This window comes from Odocoileus virginianus, chromosome 1 (assembly GCF_023699985.2).
Source record: "Odocoileus virginianus isolate 20LAN1187 ecotype Illinois chromosome 1, Ovbor_1.2, whole genome shotgun sequence".
Taxonomy (NCBI): Eukaryota; Metazoa; Chordata; class Mammalia; order Artiodactyla; family Cervidae; genus Odocoileus; species Odocoileus virginianus.
The window spans coordinates 96,422,268-96,446,580 of NC_069674.1; the positions used below are offsets into that span (position 1 = coordinate 96,422,268).

The window sequence follows — 24,313 nt, forward strand, 5'->3', positions numbered from 1 at the left end:
GGACACATTATTTGGAAAAAATCACTCAAGTTCCACAGTATTTCCTTCCCCAAATGAATGATGCCAGTTTTACTTCATTATTTGATCTAAAATGTATAATTATGCAAAAAATGAAGTTATTAATAAATGTTCTGCTACAACAGGTTAGTCAACACATGGCTTAAGTAACAAAACACTGTGTTAATTCTAAAAACTGGATTTCCCCAAAGTCTAAAAGCTATACAACTATGCTAAATAGAACCTACAGTACTTTTAGTTTCTCTGCTTAATTTTCTAAAATTAAACCATTAAACAAGTTTAATTAACACAGTTCTCCTAAACAGACTTTCATATGAATGACAAAATGTTAATCTGATAATTATTCATGACCAGTTATAAATTTATGCATACCCAGAAGTGTGGAATTTAAACAAAATCTTGAGTTCATTTTAATTCACCCTCTCATCTAGATCACAGTTCCTAATCCATACAATTACAAATTAATATACAAATGTTATTTAACATTTTATTTGTTCAAAATACAAGTTATTTTACAAACATGTCATATTGTCTATATCCTAGAGTCGGAAAAATAAATGAATTTAATACAGCAGAGGCCATCTTATCCAGTGATTGGAACTATTTCATTTAATAAAAATCTAGATAAATAGGAAATCATTAAAAAAAGCACACTTTAGATATTACATTTTACTTCAAAATAAATAAATTTTGTCCATTTAATAAAGTGGATAATTTTAATTTCTTTAGAAGAAATACAATTTTCCTGGCACTGATCCTTCCTATACATTAATATTGAATGCTGTTGTTCAATACAACATAGGGTCTCTCTATGACATGAGTAATTTTTGGTTCTGGATTGCTCTTATATCCTCCTCCTCATCATATTGAATCCATCCTTTTCTGTCACAACCTATATGGTTTCTGCATCACCCACAATTTTATTTAAAAAAAAACAACTCTGTGACTATTGGACAATCAGTCTCTTACCAATTGAGAAAAGTCTTCAATTTGAAATAATTAAAGACATACACACAACAACAACAAACTATGTCCTTCAGAATCCCCTTGTAATTCAGGATATTATTAGGTTACAGTTTTCACCAAGGTTCTGGAAATGCTTAAATGGAAATTTCGCCCTCTATCACTATATTATTTCTCAAATGTTTGATGTCACCTATTTTATATGACTGCTTATTCTGTCTTATACTTTTTTCAAAATTCTTTTTATACTCTTAAAAGAATCCAAAAATCTGATTCAAAGGTCAGAGCTAGAACATTACATTCAAAGGCAAAACTATGGCTTTTAGGTCACTTCCTCTAAGGTCCTCCCCAGGACAGGGATGAGAAGTAACTTAACATGTCATTTCAGGTAAGTTTATTTACATATTAATGGGGAAAATTCTATAACTAATTTGGAATCCATCTGGTTGAAAAACTAAAAAAAAAAAAAGTATAATGTATTTTTTTCTGAAGTTTTAGCATTTGTGAATTTGCCTATTAAAAAAAGCTTTAGCTTGTTAATTCTAGTTGCACTGCTGCCTACAGCAACTGTAATTCCCTTTCCATTTTTTCTGCTCTATCGCTGCATGCTCTGGATTTTTGTATCATTTTGGAGAACAGTTCCAACGACTGAGCCCACAGTAAAACTGTCACTATCAATGAGAAGGAAAGTCATTTCTAAAGTTTTGAACAACAGGTTGACCAGAAGAAAATTTCTCCATGCAAGTGCCCAGCACCCCAACATCTGACTTTTTCCACAACATTCACCCATCTGGTAGTTGACTTAACTTTCCCACAGGGGAAGACTGGAAGCCAAGGCCTTTATTTGCACAAGAGCCACACATTCAAGTTCTGAGACTTCCTTGTAAGCCCATCATACAATTCATTACACACAGTGTCCAACTGTTTTTAAGCAAATGAGAACTTAGAGACATTTGCAAATCAGTCTGATGTAGACTCTTTTAAATTATCTTGGCCACACCTAAGTTGACAGTTTCTTTTTTTTTTTTTTGTTAGCAATTCAACTATAATGATTATTTTCAAAATATTTAGCTGTTTTTTTTGTAGAAACAACTACTCCTTTTTTATACTCACATATTTTTAATTCAATTGTGCAACTGTAGTAACAAACACACATATTTAGGAGCAAAGAGGGAGACATTTGGACAGGACAGTACTCTGAAGGAGTGATGAAGGAGAAACAAAAATCATTTCTGAGTTTACAAATCTTTGTCAAGGACCAATCCTATATTTCCAATTTTTATTTCAAAGATATACTTGTATCACAATTTTTTAAAATAAAGGTTTCCAAAGAAATCTGACAAGTACTAATCTTTTTTGACTTATGGTGGGGTTATGGCCCAACAAACCCCTTGCAAATTGAGAATATCATTAAGTCAGAAACACATTTATAATACATCTAACCTACTGAACATCACAGCTTAGCCCAGCCTACCTTAAATGTGCTCAGTACACATGTAGCCTATAGTTGGGCAAAATCACCGAACACAAAGCCTGCTTTATAATAAAGTACTGAATTTCTCATATAATTTATTAAAGACTACACTGAAAGTGAAAAGCAGACTGGCTATACGAACATAGGATGGTTGTACGTGGTTGTTCACCCTCACGATCACACTGCTGAGTGGGAGCTGAACGGCTCAGAGTTGCCCAGGATCAAGGAAGAGTATCATGTTGCAGTTCTTAGCCCAAGAAAAGGCAAAAATTCAAAATCTGAAGTTCTGTTTCGACTACCTATCGCTTCCACACCATTGTAAAGTTGAAAAATCCTAAGTTAGGGACCGAATTTGTGTATGATAAGAAAAGTCAACAATGGAATTTTTAAATATAATTTTTACATAATGAAACAAAACTCATTTTTCAAATAAGTTATAAATGCAATTTTTTCCATCTGGATACAGATAATATTGTTCCATTAATAATTAAAACTGACAATCTGAACTCTATCAGTTTAAAATAAAATAACTAATGCTGACCACCCACAAAGCTGTAAGCAGAGTAGGAGAACCTGGAAATGTTAACATAAACAGGTAAAAAAAAAAAATTCCAATTTAATTGGATTACTGCTTTTTCTTTAACATCAACAACAGGTTTCATCTAATGTGTTACTTCAATGAATCAACAACGAAGATGGAAAGAATTTAAACAATAAAGTTAAGAATCCCCGAATGGAATTTCTAGCAGCATTTATAGAACAGGCATGTTTAACTCCAGGCTTCACTGATACAGAAGGACTCACTCAAGTAGCCAACCCACAACTGTACAAGGCTGTTCTGAAGACAGAACAATACCAAATAGGTCACTGTGCTCTGAAATCCTTAAAGCACCAGACATATTAAGCATTCCTAATAATACATATTAATTCTAATGTAAATCTTTTTCATTAAAGATCTCATAATTTCTATTCCCAGGATTTTCCCAAATTCTTAATGACCAATGATAACTTTCTGAAAAGTATTCTAAGTAGTATTTCAATAAATGTGGGTTCAGTAAAATATTCACTTTTGTAAACTCCTCCATGAAAAAAGGAATTTTAAGCCAATCTAGAAAACATTAAATACTAGGAACCTAAGTTAGATATTTTCCAGACACAGTAATATATTAAAGACACTCTTATGAAATGTTCTCAATCACTTTAAGCCAAGCATTTCCCATACTTAACTTAAACATGATTTTCCTTTATTACCAACTACTAACATCTAAAAAAACTAGTAAATGTTAATGTTTCCAATTTAACTTAAATACTAAGCAGTCTCTTATTCTGTCTTAACATGAAAATTTTACATCAATTTTATATTTTGTGACCCTCTGTCTTCTATGTTATACATAACATGCTCTCACTGCTAATTCTGGGTAAACCTATATTAAGCTACATGGTGAACAACCAGCAATAGAGTCACCTAAAAACCAATTAAATAAACACAAGAAGGTAATGCTCAAGTGTCTGAAAGAAATGAAAACCAAACACGTCAAAATTAACAGTATTCATAATAAAAGTTTTCATACAAAATATTTGAGAACGGTCACATACATGTTAACAGAGGATTATGAAACTAAAACAACACAAAACAACTACTGTGTCCTTGTTTTAAAAACTAATAATTTTGATCTTGAAATGGAAGTATGAAAGACAACAAATGTGGCCAGGGCTTACAAAGCTTGAGAAGCTGAAAACATAGCTTTTGTAACAGCAGATTTTCCTAACAACTGCCCATCTTCTAAAATACAATGAATGTTAAGTGGACTGTAGCAATCTACCAAAACAATTTATTTTCAAAAAGCTTAAAAATAATCTTTCACCCACAAATATTCCATAAATGTTATGTACTAGGTCCATCTAGTCAAAGTTATGATTTTTCCAGTAGTCACACATGGATGTGAGAGTTGGACTATAAAGAAAGCTGAGCACCAAAGAATTGATGCTTTTGAACTGTGGTGTTGGAGAAGACTCTTGAGAGTTCTTGGACTGCAAGGAAATCCAACCAGTCCATCCTAAAGGAGATCACTCCTGGGTGTTCATTGAAAGGACTGATGTTGAAGCTGAGACTCCAATATTTTGGCCACCTGATGCAAAGAGCTGACTCATTTGAAAAGACCCCAATGCTGGGAAAGATTGAAAGCAGGAGGAGAATGGGACAACAGAGGATGAGATGGTTGGATGGCATCACCGACTCAATGGACATGAGTTTGAGTAAACTCCAGGAGTTGGTGATGGACAGGGAGGCATGGTGTACTGCAGTCCATGGGGTCGCAAAGAGTTGGACACAACTGAGCAACCAAACTGAACTGAGGCTATGAGTCACATCTCAACAAATGTAAAGATTATCATTTGGGCCATACTCTCTGACCACAGTGTATTAAATTAAAAATCTCCACCAAAAAGATAACCAAATCAAAACATTTCCTATACTTGGAAATCTTAAGATATTTTTAAATAACTCAACAAATAATTACAAATTGAAAAATTTAAAACCACAAGCTAATGGAAATAACACAAACTAAAAACTGGAAACTGATGATTAGCAGTAAATAGGAAATACAGAAATTTTAATAAATATATTAGGCTATTAAGAAGTTTAAAAATTGATGAGCCAAAAGTCAGCAACCAACTTAATCCAAAGGTGAATGATTAGAAACAAAAACTCTAAAGATGGTTGCTACAAAAATCAACTACGCGTTTTTATACTAGCAACAAAATAGAAAATGCAGTCTTTGAAAACATTTTCAGGATGACTATGCAGTGAACATCTCTGTTCCCACCACTCACTCTAAGAAATAGAATTTATGGTTAACCGTGAAGTCCCTTGATCTCATACTTCCTTACTCCCTCCTCAAAGGTGAATTCTACTCCCTAAATTCCATGTTTCCCATCTCTTTTTTATGTATTATCATAATCATTTTAGCTTAATACATTTTAGACTCATATATATATATGGAATGATAACCAGAACATACATACAATAGTCTACAATGATTTGACTTTTTCATTCAACACTGTATATCTGGGATAGTGCTGTACATACCTTTAGTTCTTCATTTTTATTTGGCATTCCATTTTGTAAATATACCATAGTTTACATGATGATGAATATCTGGAGGTGTTTTTATGTTTTATTTTATCATTGGAAGCAATACTGTTATTGGACACTTAAAGGCAGAAAAAGAAAAAATAATAACCCTGACCTAAGCCTAACACTCTGCACAAAACTTACCCAAAATGGGGCTTCCCTGGTGGCTCAGTGGTAAAGAATCCACCTGCCCACGCAGGAGACAGGGTCCAGAAATACCCCACATGCCCTGGAGTAACTAAGCCCGTGGGCCACAACTACTGACCCTGGGCTCTAAAACCTCGGAGCTGCAACTACGGAACCCACGTGCTGCAACCGCTGAAGCCTGTGAGCCTAGACTGTGCTCAGTAACAAGCGCAGCCACAGCAACGCGCAGGCCGGGCGCAGCGGCTAGAGAGGAGCCCCTGCCTGCCGCCACCGGAGAAGGGCCCGAGCAGCAGCGAAGACCCAGCGGGGACATAAGTAAATAATTTTAAAAACTTACTCTAAAGGGACCACCTAATTTACGGTATCTTTGTTACAGCAGCCCAAGGGGCCTAAGACAGCAGCAGAGGAAGGGCAAAAACAACACGCGGTTAAGACATGTCCCTTTTATGACCTAAGCCCCCAGCTGGTCCCAGGACGTTACAAAACGTAACATCAGGACATACCACACAGACCCTGTTAGGAACAGATGGCTTCTGAGCAAATCCTACTCATCCCACAAGCCTCGCTTGTCCCCACAGTCTAAGCCTGACTTTCCTTTCAACTGCCAGCCTCCCAGGGTTCACTCTCTCGAGCTTCTTCTGTTTGGTTTTACAGTATTCTGTCCTCCGAGCTGGCGCTCCCTGAAGTGATCACCAACATCTGACCCGTGCAGCTTATCTTCGGGACTCATCCTCACGAAAAAGCGAGCTAGGCCAGCGTGAGTCTTCCTGACCCTCACTGGTGCGGATGCACAACTGAGCAAGTTTCTAATGTTCACATGGACCAAAACTGATCTAGCATCTCACTTCAATCTATACTGGACATAACCGCGCACATTATATAACTATTCACACACACAACACACACACACTCACGTGTCTGTGTGTGTGTGTATATATATATATGCATGTATGTAATTCAGGTAATTTGAGAATACAGATAGAAAAAGAGGTGAAAGTTCATTTCAGACAAAGAGGAAATAAAACTCCTTAATGGTGACAAGAAGTTTGAAAATATGTAAGAAATTATGCAAGGCACCAAAAGACTAGGTATTGAATAATTAGCATTTCTGATGGTTAGGACTCCTTCTCCTCCCTCCCCTATCCCTCCTCTCCCTTCTCATTCCCTCCACACACACAAGCAATTCTTAAAATAAATCCATACAACATAGCTGCCTGTATTTATACATATACAATACACACATATTTGCTATTTTGTCCTGCTATTCCTTTAACTTATAAATTATTGGCAAAAAAAGTTCTAATATTTATGCCCACTATATCAGTTTAAACACTTTGTCTCTAGAAACCACAGTGGCTCATTTCAGTCGAATCAGCTTAAATTAATACTGATTATAAAATGTAATTTTAAGGTGGCCAAAACAGGGTAGTTAGAAAAGCACATTAGTGTTTAATTAACAGAATTTGCTTCAATTGTGAATTCTATTTTAACAAAGGACGAATATACTGACTCATTTTAAAAGGTTTCCTTTAAATGTTTCAAGTTACAAAGCACTGCTGCTTTTGTAAAAGATGCTATTAATTTCTTAATAAAGTGTCAAACCTGGTCCCATTCTATCCAACATGGTAAGTGCTGTCTAACAAGTATACGGGTGATTAAATCAGGGTCACTGTCACCTGGTTAACTATTTAATACATAAACAACTCATAATATATATACCTCTACAAAACTAAAGCTGAGCAATCAATAATTTTGTCTTCCTTCATCTACAAGTAGCTTATTCAACATTAACTAGTAAATCAAGAATAAAAGGGAGGGTTTTAAACCACAAAGAAAAGATTCATTTTATTCTTCATTCCCACTTCAATCTATGTAAAATGTTAAGTTACAGACAGCTAAGGAGACGCTGTTGTTTTGGAATATGTAATTGCTATTTAGATGATAATGGCATGGATGTCGCAGTAGAACCATGATCCAAATTTGAATAAGGTCTTAATGAAGGGGGCTAAAGAGAAGAATGAGGAATGAAATACAACAGTGTCAGCAACAGACCTTAATGAAGCAAATTACTTTCAGCACCTTTGTAATTCAGGAGGAGCTGCATTAAAAAAAAAAAAAGTGACAACTAAAGGATGAAAAGCAGGACCTTTGCAAACTAAACATGCTTACAACATGACATCACTGTCTGGGCAACAAGGCATTGTAGAAGGCAGCCTCGATGTTTGGGTTTTACAGTTCACCTCACAAAATAACTACATTATAAGATCTGGCTGGGCAACCTAGTTTCCTTAGAAAGCATCTTTATATTTCAAGTTAATGACACTTCAGAACAGAAAAAGAATTTAAATGTCCAAAGATACACTGATTGGCTTTTATAAAGCACTAGATATTAACACTAAGAATAGTTAGAAGGTAAAATTAAGCTAATTATGGATCAAACAAAACTAAAGAGGTCTTTAAAAAAAAAATTCTAAAATATCATCCATGTTTAAATTGTTAGATTTATGTAGCATACAATGCATACTACTTAATAAGTGATGGAATCACTTTACATATTCATATTTTAAAATCAATTTCACTTTTGCAAAATTGCACTGAGGCAATATGAGAGCATATGGCATTCTCACTGCCAAATGGAACATACGTTTAACATGTTCAAATGATTTACTTAAGGTAACATTGATGATGGTGCTAGAAGTGGAACACACGGCTTCCAGCTTCCTAGGAAGCCATTCAAGGCAAGTGAAAGTGCCATAGTTACAAATTTAATTGGATACCCATAAGGATATTACCTTAAGTCTTCTAAGTTACAATAAAGTAATGGTAAAACTCATTCCATATTAACATTGTAGACATGTCAACAAGCTTACTACTACCTTGATGGATACAATTTTTGCTGCACATACCAATCAGTACTCACAACCACAGAAACTGATTCTTGCCTATTTATCTCAACATGCAAGTAATTCTATTATCCAAATAATGCTAATACAATCGTTATGTGTTTATAATGAGAAAATAACTCCTCAACATTAATTAGGGAGGGCCCTGACACACTCATGTTACTGCTTCTAGGGACTGACTTCAGACGTTTTTTGATAAGAATAGGACAAGGTGTAAACCTGGTGTTAAGAAAGATTCATGGGTGGTGGTAAGGGATAGTTAGGGAGTTTGAGATTGACATGTACACACTGCTATATTTAAAATATATGGATAACCAACAAGGACCTACCTATAGCACATGAAACTTTGCTCAATGTTATGTGCCAGCCTGGATGGGAGGGGAGTCTTGAGGGAGAATGGATACATGTTTATGTATGGCTGAGTCCCTTCACTGTTCATCTGAAATTATCACAACATTGTTAATCAGATATACTCCAATATAAAATAAAAAATTTAAAAAAAAATTCACCATTACCCTCCCAGGCCACTATTAGGATCTTAGGCATCACTGCAAATGTTTTCCTATATTGGATTATTTTTAAAATCTAAGTGAGATGGTCTATCCAAAAATAACATAAACAATAAACATAACATAAACATAAAAATAAAAATAACATAAACAACCAATAGAATGTATAACATACTGGTTAAGAGCACAGACTCCATTCGAGTTTAAAATCCCAGCTCTGGCACTTATTAACTGTGCAATCTTGGACAAGTTATCCAGCTTCTCTCACAATTAACCTCCCCATCTGTGAGCTGGGGATAACAGTGCTAAGTTCTTAGAGCTGCTGTGAGGATTAAATAAGTTAATATTAGCTTTCAACACTAATATTTTTCCTATTTACTGGAGTGCATTTTTGAATGGATTACTTAAGTAATAGTGTACTTCATTTCCCCCAGCTCTAAGAAGATAATAGTATCTGAAGTTTTCAGGCATAATATAAATGAAGCTTCATGCTCAGTCATGCCTGACTCTTTCAGACTCTTTGGACCGTAGCCCACCAGGTTCCTCTGCCACTGGATTTTTTCAGGCAACAATACAGGAGTGGGTTGCCATTTCCTACTCCAGGGGATTTTCCTGACCCGGGGATCAAACCAGCATCTCCTGTGTCTCCTGCACCGCAGGTGGATTCTCTACCTGCTGAGCTATTGGGGATAATTCAAATGAAGCTTTGGAAAGAGCTAAAAAAAAAGAGCAAAAATATTATAGATGCTGTTAGCACTGTTATATTAGTTTCCATTTTTCTTATTAGAATCATTGGGGTTACTTCCTGACCTTGCCCTGCCCTCTTCCACTCACACAGCCTCAGACCAGCAAACACAGATCTGTGTGGTAACACTCGCTGTCTACTCCTCTTCTAGACTTTCCTCAGCCCTACACCAGGAATTAACTTTTTTAGGCTTTCTAAAATTGTTTTCTTCTCAAAAGATGATTATCCATTTTGTTCTGCTTGAACACGGATTTCACATATTTTCACTAACCTCTACTCTTTCTTCGCCAAATGACCCAACATACATGAACACCACTGAGCATCATCTTGTGTCTTGTCAACAACCAGTCTCCATGGTAACTTTGAGGACTTTCATAGATTCTTCGAGGAAACAGTGATTTCATCCACATCTTCCTCCATGCAAAAACACAAACCATGATTTCTAATAAAGATTTCTAATACAAGGCTGTAGATCACATACACTTTTCTGTTTGTAAATAACTGCAAAATTTCAGCCTGAATTATAATTCATTGCTTTATAATAGAAATATTCAATTATCAAAATAGAGGATTAAGTAAATTAGCATTTAGAGCCAGATGATTAAATAAGATATGTATTATGTACTTTGTGACAACACAGTGAACAGGAAGGCTGGCTGTAGGTTACACAGAGCATGTAACTCAATTCCATTATATTTACTTCAGCCTACCTGATTTTATTATGCGTATATCATGACTTGAGTGAGTACTTTCCAAGACCATTTAAAATTACTTCTGACTCATTTCATTCATTGGGATATGTGCTTCAAAACACTCCAATAATGTAAGTGGTTATTATGATTAAAAAGTGTGAAAATTCTAGTTTTTACAAGCCAGTTATAACCCCAAACACAATCTCAATAATGACAAAAACTAAACTGCTGTGCATCAGTTATCCAAACTGCATTACAATCATTTCAGAAGTTTATAAGCTCATTTCCAATTCCATGCAGTTAGGTAAGAGTTGATTTAAGCTGAGATCTCTTCTACCACCACTGCATAAAAGGTTTTAAAAAACAAAAACGGGTTTACAACATGTGAGACTAGGAGCTCTGCTCAACTTAGAAGAACAGACATGTACGAAGGAATGTCAGCCATCCTCTATTTTATGATGTCGAGCAGCGCCCTGGTTCCTGGGGTGTCAGTCCTCTCTGGGACATGCACCCATGTGCTGAGTTCATTCAGAAGCTCTTTCTCTTCAGTGAAGAGTACTGTTCAGGATCTTCCCATCTTCCCTGCCTTTTTCACTTCTACCCCCCAAATTCTTTTTTTAATTCATGACTCTTATGATTAAGAATGCTAAGTTAAACAATATTTTGGTAAACAAGCAAGTCTCTGAGGCAGCAACTGTTAAACTCAGTGACCCCAAGACCTCTTTACACTCTTAAAACTCGAAGAACTCAAAGGATTTTTATCTATGTCACTTATGTCTCTCGAGGAGCTTCCCGAGTGGCTGCTGGTACAGAATCCGCCTGCCAATGCAGGAGACGCAGAAGATGCGAGTTCGATCCCTGGGACGGGAAGATCCCCTGGAGGAGGAAATTGCAACCACTCCAGTATTCTTGCCTGGGGAACCCACCGAGAGAGGAGCCTGGCAGCCGCCCGTCCATTGGGTCACCGAGAATCGGCCACAAGTGAGTAACAGCATGGCAGCACATATCTCTTGAGGTTTTAGCATAAATTGATAAATTTTTCATTTATTAATTCATTGAAAATTATGTTTTACATGTTAACCTAAATAACACGCTTTAATGAAAAACACAAAAATGTAGTAAAAAGAGGCACTGTCTTGTTTTTACAAATATCCTTCAGTTTTTGGCTTAAGAATGGGATTCTGGGTTCACCTATCTGCTTCTGCCTTTAGGCTGCTGTGATATGTTGCTTCACTGAAGAATAAGAAAAAAAAAAAACAAGATCGCACATATATAGTTGGAAAAGGGAACAGTTCATGGATCCCGTGAAAGTATCTCTTTGAGGCCTGCCACTCTAAAGTATGTCTGTTTCATAATTAAAACACCTTACTGGCCAAAGAAACAACTACAAGTGAAAACACTTCCTAGGGCTTCAAGCTCAGCTTCTGAACTGCTGGACAGTTGACACAGATGACAGCCCTTGGGTTGTATGCACCTGTCTCCTGAGGTAGATTAAACCTCAATCAGGACCTCTGGGATTCAATACAGGTTAGGAAAGACGTTTTTTAAATTAATGTTTCTGCCATGTGTGTTTTATATCCACAAAATGAACAAAGTTTGTCTTTCTTTTTATTTATTAAAAGAAAAATTAGAGTACTAATACAAAGGTATTTCACATTTAAAATTTAAAAATTCTAAAGGTAAAATAAATTGCAGAGCTGACTTACTATTCTAAATTTTGATAAAGGATCATTTAGACAGCAACCTGAAAACAGACAAATTCAACTAATTTGAGGCACTGATGTAAGTCTTATTTCAGAAGTCTCAATTTAAGCATATTTTCAAAATCTTAGCAAAAAGGGTTACAAACATCGAGGAGAGTTGCATCGCCATTTTAGTAGGCAACAGGAATTATTTTTGGCAAATAAAATAAATTACAGCTGTACTTAATTATATGAAGAGTCATTCAGTGAAAGTCTGGCAAGCAAGAATTTTAAAAGCAGGCAGTAAATTCAGCGCGGTGCTACTAGAAGACTGGCCGATGGCATTCTCCTGAAATTCTGCTGTGGCCAATCTCATGGCTTCAAAGAACACATAATAAATTCAGACTGCAACAGGACTGAAGAATGATGTAAGTAAAAATCAAGTGCTCTTCCCCTGCAGCTAGGACAGTGAAGGTGAACAGGTGGACATAGCAACTGTTCATCAATACACAAACTAGCTGGCTTGTATCTCAGCATATTTTAGAAAAGAACAAACAAGGTGCTCACAGTCGGGTCAGAGGAGTAGTCTAGCAGCTTTATTACGGATCAAATTTTACTCATGGGAGTGCATTTCAGAGATTACAATAGATATGAGTGGAAAAATAAGATTCAGAGTCTTAAAAGTCACTTAAAATAATTTATGTGCCCAGTCGTGTCTGACTCTTTGCAGCCCTGTGGACTGCAGACCGCCAGGCTCCTCTGCCTATGAAATTTTCCAGGATACTGTAGTGAGGTGTCATTCCCTCCCCAAGGGGATCTTCCCTATCCAGGGGTTGAACCCGCATCTCTTACATCTCCTGAAGTGGCAGGAGGATTCTTTACCTAGGAACTGGAAAGCATTTGCTTAATACATTAAGAAGCATTTGCATCTTCATTCTTGAGAGTTGTTTTATATATATATATACATACTCACACACACATATATATAAAAGCATCAGGAAAAATATAGGGACTAGGAATTAAAATGGGAATAGCTGTTTCAAGTATAATATTAGAGAAGAATACTCGAGTTTTAGATAAAAGCTATCTGAATGTGGTTGAAACTCAGACCAGAATTCTATCTTACTTCATAAATAAAATAACACATTTTAAAAATAAACTCTAATAAAATATATATAACACTAAAGCAGTCTGAACTATTTTCTATCTTTCTTTAAAAGTCAGTTTGGGCAGCATAGGAACACCAGGCCCTGAAGAAGAATCTGAATTATATTATGAAGTTGTGAAAGAGCTAGCTAATAGAAATTTAGACTTGTAAAATGTGAAACAGCCTATTACTATACTTACATTATCAAATGCCGTACTTTTAAAGCCAAACTATGAAATAATTTATCCTGTAAAATTAATCCCTTGCGTGGGGTAGATCCCCTAGAGGAAGAAACGGCAACCCACTCCTGTATTCTTGCCCAGAGAATCCCATGGACAGAGGAGCCTGGAGGGCTATAGTCCGTGGTGTTGCAAAGAGTTGGACATGACTGAAGCGACTTAGAACTCACATAAAATCTAGCTTTCAATCACAAATATAATGGAAGGAGATGACTAGATATCTCTATATTAATTACTTCTTTCGTTTGAGATCCCTTCCATAAAACCCAACTGTGTGTAAATCTACTTCTTGTACACCTTTGCTGCCTGATCTTCAGTTGAATTTCAGTTCTCTGTTTTACAAATCATGACCTTCTCTTGTTGGAGAAATTCATAAAAGAAGAGAGATCAGAAATAGAAAAGGGAGGCACAGTGGAGGGCAAAGAAACAGCAGACAGTTACAGTGGTAATCTGAGAGAAGACAAAGGGAGATGGCAGACAGGAAGCACATGCAGGCATCTTCAGAGAGTGAGGGAGCAGACACGTGGGTAAGAGGGTCTGGGGCGAAGTAATCCTGGGGAGATCAACAGCTGTATCCTAGATACAACCGGGGGGCTGACAGGCAGACAGGGAGGTGAGTACAGGTAAACACAGACACGGTCCATTAATCACCCTAATCAGCCTCCCAATCGCACTTCTCTAAGGCAGGAACTAACTGGAAGGCCGGACACAAAGGCCAACTGTGAGTCAGAAAAGCAGGAAGACAGGAACATTTCAATGAGGGGAGGCTCAGAAAAATGCTTCTTTTATAAATATTTTATCTTCAGCAAAGCAACACAAATTCACAATCATGGGACACAGCAAGACCTAGGGAAGTCCTGGCAAACAAGGGCTGGTACATGGAGTCGAGCAGTAGAGAGTCTAGTATCCCTAATTCAAGGTGTATAAAATGTCATGTAGATTGCTGTTAGCATGCTTTACTCTTTTCATTTGGAAAATGCAAAAACTGACACAGATACACCTCCAACGTAAGTTCCCCTACCTAAGTTCCCTCTGAAGGTTTTAAGTTGCTGGTCACAACTTCATTTTCACAAGTTTGGGGGTCCCTGAGTCCTACAGGGAGGAAACTCTATAGTTCCTTTATAGCTGTATGTGTGTTTTAAAAAGGTACAATAGGTTCCATTCAACCTCACACATTTTTCTCTATAAGAATACAGAACATGTTTATTAAATGCCTGATGCACAAGTGATGCTTTTGAACTGTGGTGCTGAAGAAGACTCCTGAGAGTCCCATGGACTGCAAGGAGATCAAATCAGTCAAGCCTAAAGGAAATCAACTCTGAACATTCATTGGAAGGACTGATGCTGAAGCTCCAGTACTTTGGCCATCTGATGTGAAGAGCCAACTCAATGGAAAAGACGTTGATGCTGGGAAAGACTGAGGGCAGAAGGAGAAGGGGAAGACAGAGGATGAGATGGTTGGATGGCATCACTGATTCGATGGACATGAGTTTGAGCAAGCTCCAAGAGATAGTGATGGACAGGGAAGCCTGGCGTGCTGCAGTTCATGGGGTTGAGTCGGACACGACCCAGCGACTGAACACCAGCAACACAAATTTTAACCAAATCTCTGTAGAGATCCAAGTGTGAATTATATGATCTTTTTCTTAGTACAAACTGCCCCCCACCAAAGAATGAGTTAGTTAACTGAGTGAGCACCTTCCAAATATTTAAATGGCTTATTAAGTGGGTAAAATATCACTTTGAGAAAAAAATACTTTACTAATATTTAGAACTTTTCCTATCTTTAAATATAGTTTTCTAGATGTAATCTGACTAGAAGCAAACAAAAGACTGATTTCCACTTATGTAAATCATTTTATTTATAACCCAAAGCTCAGTTTAGAGGTTTTGCCATGCAAATTCATCCACTCCCCTTCACTCAACTCAAAATATTTATTGAACACCTAATAATACTTGTAAGGTGTTACATGAGCTCTGGCTTCCCAAGTGGCTCAGTGCTAAACAACCTGCCAATGGAGGAGATGCAGGAGACCTGGGTTCGAACCCTGGGTAGGGAAGATCCCCTGGAGGAGGAAATGGCAACCCACTCCAGTGTTCTTTTTTTCCCTTCTTTATTTTTAATTGAAGGATAATTGCTTTACAATATTGTGTTACTTCTGCCATTACATCAACATGAATCAGCCTTACAGAGAGAGGAGCCTCGCGGGCTACAGCCCATGGCTTTGCAAAGAGACAGACACAACTGAGCATGCACGCATATGAACAGGAAGGTCATAGTGACTCACAAGTTATGGTTCCCAAGAAGTGGTGGAATTGAAAAATAGATCTGCCCTCATTCAATACATCTTTTGGGCTAAATGTGAAGAGCCTAGAGGAAGGAAGTAGTCTTTCTGGTCCTAAACTTAGAATTGAATCTATTTCCAAGATGACCTTACAGATGGGAACATCACATCCACTGACCACCCTAGGGATTCACAGAGTTTCTAAAGTGAAATTTTCCAGTGCTCCTGTTTAGTTCAGCCTGGTGCCACTATTTTTAAACAGTTTAACGATTTCCCTATTTTTATGGAAGTAAAAATAAAACAGATCTGTCCTTCTAATTCATAAATTCTTGTAAAATCCTAAGGAAACCAACATTTTGACTTGAGGCCCAACTTTACAAATGGGTAAAGCATAAACAGCTTTAACTTTTAAATCATCACTTGGAAAACGAAATCTAAAGAGAACTAAAAACTCATTCTATTACCTTTAAAAAAAATCAGTCTGATAAGAAGGAAAAACACAAAACCATTCTAAGAAAGGTTGATGCTCTTGTAAATCCATGGAGCCAGTGCCCCTTGGGGTTGGGGGACCTGCTATGCACAGAAGCCAGCAGTACTTTGCTACAGGAAAAACCAAGGGCTACTTCTCAGCTCCAAATCACTCTGGGATGAGTTGATTTTAAGACAAGATTCCCACTCCCCTTACCACTGAATAACCACAGAGGAAGATGGGAGGTAATAAAACAGAGGCTGGTGAAGGAGGCTGAAAGAGGTCACTGCAAAAAAGAACTTGAAATGCTAACGCTGCAGCGCTCACCCAGAAAACTGGGCTATTTGATAGTCAAAAGAGTAGACTGAACTGTCCAGTCAGGATCTCTGGTTATACAATACACCACAAAACAGAAAAAATATTTGGACAGAATGAAATCTGCAATGGTTCCATCTCAAACACTTTGTAAGTCAGGTGGGTCTGGTTCAAGAAGTGATTTCAAAGGAAAAGGCTAAGTTCTAAACACATTGCAAGTAGACTTACAACCATTTCTCACTAAAACTTCTACAAACTGGACTGAAATTGATAGCAGAGATGGAAGGGGAAATGTACTCACATAATACTTCTAAAACTACACTTAAGAAGTAAGTCTTTGCAGTTGCTTAAAAAATGAAAATAATTGTATTTTTCAACCTTTTCACAGAAATAGATCTGACCTATCTTCGATTCATTAACTTCACCAAAAGACCTGATAAAGTGTACATAACTCATAATAAATAAAATCTCTTCAGAAATAGAGATAGCTGTTTTTCTTTGTGCCTACTAGCATGGTGTCTAGACCTTGGGAATGAATATTTGAGTAGGCACTCAGTGTTTACTGAATTTATTGGATAAATGAGTAACTTACTAGAAATCCATGAACAGTTTACCAGGATTCTATGACTCTCCTGAAACTGTACGTGAAATATTGGACCCATGGGTACATGGGCATTTTTCATCAGATTCTCACACAGTTCATATCCAAAAAAGGGTAGGACTTATTTTGAGTAATGGAAGAATTATTTCTCTTTCAGGCAATCCACTATTAAGACTGCTTGTTATTGAAGTTTGATAAGAACTTGACAACAAAGAAGATCCAGATAACACACTTCCTGGCCAGAATCTGTAGTGCAGAAATTCTCTACTTCTAATTAAAAGAAGAGTTATATGCTCTGACAGTCAAATGAACAGAGGGTCAGACTGATAAGGAATCCACTCCAAGCGACTTCCCAAAGCAAAGGCCATTTTACAACCCCTTATGACATGGCCTGGAGAAACATCAAAATTTTCCTCCCAAACATTTCTGGTCTCTTTAAACCAAGTCATTCAAGCAACTGAGGGACTCTGATTTATACTTCTCAAAGTGGGAGACAAGAGTCCCCAGGAGTGTTTGCAGAATGTGAGAAGGCACATGATGACAAAGGAGAAACACAGCAAATCCCCCATGCATCTAAGTCACTGTCTGATGCTACAGTTTTAAAGCATTTTATGTTAAAATAACCATCGCTATATTTTGCACTGAGGACAATATTCACATTGAGATAACACTAGCTTGGAAGGAAAAAAAATTCCTTAAAGTCACATGCCCACCCCCAAAGGCTTTAGGGGGCACACATTCATGCCCCTCTGTCACTGGGGTACTTCTGGAAAATAAAAGTATGAGTAGAACTGCCACAGAGAGAGGCCACAATAAATTTTCAAAGTGCATTTTCCATTATTTGTTTTTAAAATTTTTTTAAATCTCTGAAAGTTACCCATAAAATAGCTGTTTTAAGCAGATAACTTTAAACTCCTCAAGATGAAATTGATAAGTTATTTGCTTCTTAAGTCTTTCAGAGATAAGCAAGCTAAATACTGTAAACTACCTGGAAAACTTGATGACTCTGATGTTAAAGCAATAAATATTAAGCAGTTCTATTGGACACAAATTAGACAGCAGAAGTACTATACAGTGAGAGACCTGTCCAAAAAAAAAAAAAATACATATGTGTGTGTGTGTGTGTATATATATATATATATATATACACACACATACACAACCCTGTATCATCAGCATTGTTGTAGAAGATGTTAATCTCTCTGCAGTCCAGCAAAGGGTCAAGTACATACTTCATGGAGAAGAGGAATGTGTTCATCAAGATTTCAATGGGTGAAAAAAAATAAATTTTTAAAAATTAGAAGAAAAGCAAAACAATCTAATTCACCCTTGCTGAACATTATCTGATCTACTATCGACCACTCCTACTTGACTCTCCTTGGAACACATACCAAGACTGAAGTTCTACAGAACTTGGAATGGGGGAGGGTGTTTACTGAACTTGCAAAGCTTAGGTCATAGATGATTCTGCTTCCCATAGTCCAATGCCCAGGAAAAATCAATAAATCTGTGATGAGTCTTATGTTGTTCTTAACAGATTTCAGATGGAATGTCTGAAAAGGGCAGTCTTTAAAAAAGAAAAATAAAGGCGGTGGGGAGTGAATACATCTGAGTCTGGGCTGACAGGGCCCTAGCCATATTTATTAAAGGTAAGCCAGTTGGCAACCATCGCTGCCCACTATTCAAAGGCAACTTTGAGCGGTTTGAGAGGGAGAAAATCTTTACAGTGTTTCATTTAGCTTGAGCTTGTGAGTCACTTGTTCTGTATGAGGGAGAGTTACTGGCAACAAATGAGGAAGAGCCTTGAGATCGATAAATTTCAAGCAGTTGACACTGGTTAATGACTGGGGAAAATATGCTTCCCCACGATCAACTGAGATCTGAATTTCCATAATTTAACTTCCAAATTCATACCACAAGTTATTCTATTTCCAAATCAGACCTCATGGCCATTTCTAGTGGCTAAACTCATGTCTTCTAATAAGTTTTTCTTTCCTGGAAAATTAAAATCTTATACTAAGACACATCTAAGATTCCACATTGTTTTCCCAAATTATTTTTATTGTATGTACCTCACAAATCAAGCCATGTTTGTTTGTTTGTTTGTTTACTGTTCTTTAATGTACCTAACTCTTCCAATCAATGTTGACTTGAACAGAATGAGTCTCATAAGAGCCCAAGCAGAAAACAAATCAGAGTGGTAACAGTGTTGTCAGAAACCCATGGAGATAAGTTGTGTTTAAAAGAGCCTTTTACATCAAGAGTATTGATAAAGATTTACAATCTATCTCACTCCTTCACACTCTTGCCTTACTAAATCCAACTGTGAGTGCATAAAATGAAATGTGAATAATGCCGCTTAATTTATAGGTATCATTTATGATCATGTGAGAAGACAGATGTGGAAAAAATAAAGAACCTAGAGGATACCTGAATGATAATCCCATATACACAGATATAAAAGATGCGAGGTCTACTCAGAAGGAAAGGGGAAGGTCCTTGCTTAGGGACACATGCCCAGAACCAAGGCTTCTTTATTCAGGGCCATGGAGCAAGGGGTCAGATTCTGTCTGTAAAAATTCCACTGCCAGAAATTCAATGGGACAGCCGCTAATGCCAGAGAACATGAAAAGCATGAGTGTTCTTGCTCTGAGACTCAACATTTAGGAAGTTCTATGCCTAAAAGTAACAAGGAAGGGACATGGTTGAGAAGCATGTAACCAAAATTAAGTGGACAAAATCACAGTAAAAATCCATTTACTAGGTTTAGAAAAAGATGAAGGGACAAAAGTTAAGCATATTTTTTTTTTCTCTTTCCACATCCTTTCTCGTCTAATAGAACATAACCATTCTTTGTTGCAAGTAAAATCCTAAAATTGGTGAGGTTTGAAAATTCTGCCTGAGATAAACTGTGGTGAAGAAAATGTTGAAGACTAGTAAACAAACTTGTGTATGATTACCAGGTGAGAGGCAAGGGGGATTTCTCTACTTGGAAAATATGCTTAAATCCTTCTTCAGGATGTTGAAATATGACTCAAAGGTAAACCTCCAACTACCTAATAGTGCTCCTCTATAGGGATGAAAAAAAGATAAGATTCTTTTATAATGAAAGGTTGTTATATATTTGTTCCAAGTGCCTAATGACTCAACTGAAATTTTAAAAAAATCCAGTTGCTTTCAGTCAGTGAGTCATTAACAAGACATTCCAAATCACCTGAAAATAATGACACCTTAAAAAAAAGATCTTATTCTTCAGAGAGAAAAACCTTTTTAACATCAGTCATGCAATTATTAACTAAACAATCAATACAACAACCCACTGTAAAGAAAAATTATTATATATTCATGGTATGATTAGAGTTTAAAAGTTCAAACTTCAAATTTCAGAGATATATTATGCAAAATAACATATGAGGATAAATATAAAACTTCACATTAATATTATTAAGATTTCCAAGTACAGGAAAATAAAAAATAGAATTACAATTATAAATTAGAATTATGATCTGGCAATCCCATTCCTGGGCATATAGCCAGACAAAATCCCAATTCAAAAAGACACATGCACCTCTGTAGTCATAGCAAAACTATTCACAATAGTCAAGACACGGAAACAATCTAAAAGTCCATCAACAGATGAATGGATAAAGAAGATGTGGTACATATATACAATGGAATACTACTCAGCCAAAAAAAAAAAAAAAAAAACCAGAATGAAATAATGCCATCCACAGCAAAATGGGTTAAGTCAGAAAGAGAAAGACAAATACCGTATGACATTGCTTATATGTGGAATCTAAAATACGGTACAAATGAAACCATCTACAAAACAGAAAACAGACTCATAGGCGTATAACAGACTGTGGTCGCCAAGGCAGAGGAGACTGGGAGAAGGACGGCGTGGGGGCTGGGGTCAGCAGACGCAAGCTTTCGTATGTGGGACGGGTAAACAGCGAGGTCCCCCCGTGCAACACAGAGAACTGTACTCAATGTCCTATGATACACCGTAATGGAAAAGAATGTTTTTTAAAAATAATATGCGTATAACTGTATATACATACATGTATACATGTATACACATGTATAACATGTGTATAACTGAATCAGTATATTGTACAGCAGAAATTAACACAACACTGTAAATCAACTATACTTCAATTTTTAAAAAACTGCCAAGAAGCAGACTATACAAAATTAAACAGGGAGCAAGTGTGTGAAATCCACTAAAAATTACATAGCTTACACAAGTTATTTATAAAATACAGTGAAATTTCACCTAAAATTGACTTCAATGTTTAAAGGATGTCTCTTGATACACTGCAAGTTCTGGTTGCATAAAGGTATTTAGGGAATAGGATTATCAACATCCAGGAACAGAGGTGAGAGAAATTCAAATAACAAGTGGGTTACTATCTTTTCCCTGTATGTTATTTCTTCTAAGAAATACAATAAATTATTAAGTTACTAAAAAATAAAAACTAAGATGATATTATACTCTGGCCTAAAACCTGTTAAAATAATATTTATAATGATTTACTTAAATATGTTAACAGAAATTAGCAGTATTTATATTTACTTGATCGATGTCTGGTGAACTGGAAACAAAAGGCACAATGACATTACAGTAGTAAGAGTGAAAGGCACTTCTGCTTTTTGGAGAACTTCAGTTTTCATGAAAGAATCCAGGATTGAGGGACATACATCTTTGGGGCTCTCTTTGACTTTGGGGGTTATACAAGTAATATGTTTGTTGCAATAAAAGTAAGTAACCAAAATATGCAAAGATAAATAGTCAAAAGGATGAAAAAATTAAATCACCTGTAATCATAAGATCCATAAATAAATGTTTTTCTTTCCAAAGAATTTTTAATCACACAAAATATGTAATTACATATCTAAAAAAAAGGTTTATGCTAAACATGCCATTGTATAAACTGTATTTGTTTACATTTTGATGACAAATTGGAAAAGAAAATGGTGACCCACTCCAGTATTCTTGCCTGGAGCATCCCCATGGGTGGGGATCCTGGCAGGCTGCAGTCCATGGGGTCACGCGGAGTCGGACACTACTGAAGCGACTTAGTATAACATAGCATAGAGCAAAGAGAATCTACTTCTTTAAAGCTTCCGATACTGCTGCTGCTGTTCAATTGCTAAGTCATGTTCGACTCTCTGCAATTCATGGACTGTAGCCTGCCAGGCTCCTCTGTTCATGGGATTTTCCAGGTGAGAATACCGGAGTGGGTTGCCATTTCCTTCTCCAGGGGATCTTCCTAACCCAGGGATTGAACCCAGGTCTCCTGCATTGGCAAGGGGATTCTTTACCACTGAACCACCTGGGAAGCGTCTGATACACACTGCCAATCTGTCTTCCATTAAGATTGTTCAAAGATAAATTCCCACCAGCTGGAGCAGGCGAGTACACACAGCACTCGATCTATCTGCATCTTTTCCTAGGCTTTCTCTCAGTGTGACTCTTCTCTCCTGTATTGTCTTTTTCCTCCTATTGCTACCTCTTGGTCCTTATAAGGACATTAAAAGAATAAACATAAAAATTTCAACACCACTTTCTACCAGCACTAGCTTGATGTCTACTCTTGCCTCTACTGTTTCACTGGTGCAAACTCTACCCCCTGGTAGCTCTCCATCATCACAATGCCTCCTCTGCTTGCTGACCAGCTGTTTTCTGGAATGAAGAAAGATAGTGATGTACGGGAGGGAAGTGCAGGAAAGGAACAAAGTCCTTGCTTCCTTCACAGAACAGAATCCCAGGGATCGAGCAGGATGACTGCCAAGCTCTATGTACTGAAGATGTATGACTTGACATGCTGTGCCATGTGTAGGAGATGAGCTAGTTTCTTCTCAGTCTAACTGCACCCCAGATTCTGGCATTAAGCTGTCTGTCACCTTTGAACTTTGGTATGGTTATAAGACATTCCTTCTGTTTTCAGGACTATTTTAATGAAAGATGAGTCAGGCTAAACTGGGGCTATTAGCCACATAAAATTTCAACTAAAAAACTTCACACTGACTTTTGATTGGCAGCTGGTGGACTGATTTCTTGCCCTCCTGAGAAAGAACTCAAAGTATCAGAAAACACTTCAGTACCAACAATTTACTCCAACAGAGATGAGAAGAACTGAAGGGATCTGTCAGTCGCCTTAAATACGGAGAACCCAGAAGGTATCATTAAACTGTTATGCTATTAAAAACAAACCACAACTTCAGAGATAAAAATCTAATTGACTTGCTCATTCACCACATGAAGAATCCATGCCCCAGTAAAGGGATCTGAGTTGCATATGATGAGGAAGGAAACCCGTAGCAGAGTTACATTCTCCTTCGAAATCATTTCCCACAGTGAATGCCATGAAAGGTCTGGAAGTCTAAATACTCTTTGCACAACACGATGAAATATTGGTATTTCAACTTCTACCACACAAACTATAATTTTAGACAAAATTTTACACTTAATTAGTCTAAGTTTAAATTGCCATTAGGTGACGCCAGTGGTAAAGTCCCTGCCTGCCAACGCAGGAGACATAAGACACACAGGTCCGATCCCTGGGTCGGGAAGATCCCTTGGAGGAGGGCATGGCAACCCACTCCAGTATTCTTGCCTGGAGAATCCCACGGACAGAGCAGCCTAGACAGCTACAGTCCGTAGGGTCGCACAGAGTTGGACATGACTGAAGCGACTTAGCACACACCCAAGGTTGAATTTATTTGAGGCTATAAAATAAAATATGAGACCATGACTATGACAACAAATGTTCAAAGAATAAAAAGTTACAGAAGTAAATATGATTTTCTGTTGGCAACTTATTCCTTTGATAACCCTTTGTACCTTCTTCATACGTGTTACCTGCCCACCTGCTTTTAAACTTAATGTTGGCTCTCTCTTGAATTTAAGAAAAATTTCAGAATGAAAAAACTGAAATTCCATCAGCTTCTTTTCCCCCACTAACTGTGAAGAGAATACTCTTGTCCA

The 24,313-nt window shown here is 37.0% G+C and overlaps 1 protein-coding gene across 4 annotated transcripts in view; it reads right to left on the reverse strand.

Moving 5' to 3' along the window:
* Positions 1 to 24,313, reverse strand: part of UMAD1 (UBAP1-MVB12-associated (UMA) domain containing 1) — a 251,639-nt gene that overhangs the window by 181,683 nt on the left and 45,643 nt on the right. Inside the window, exon 2 of one of the 4 annotated variants that reach the window (XM_070471110.1) lies at positions 10,164 to 10,302. The exons of the other annotated variants lie outside the window; for them this stretch is intronic. Within the exon in view, the coding sequence (XP_070327211.1) occupies positions 10,164 to 10,302 (139 nt within the window). The remainder of the gene's footprint in view (positions 1 to 10,163; positions 10,303 to 24,313) is intronic. 4 annotated transcript variants of the gene reach the window in all.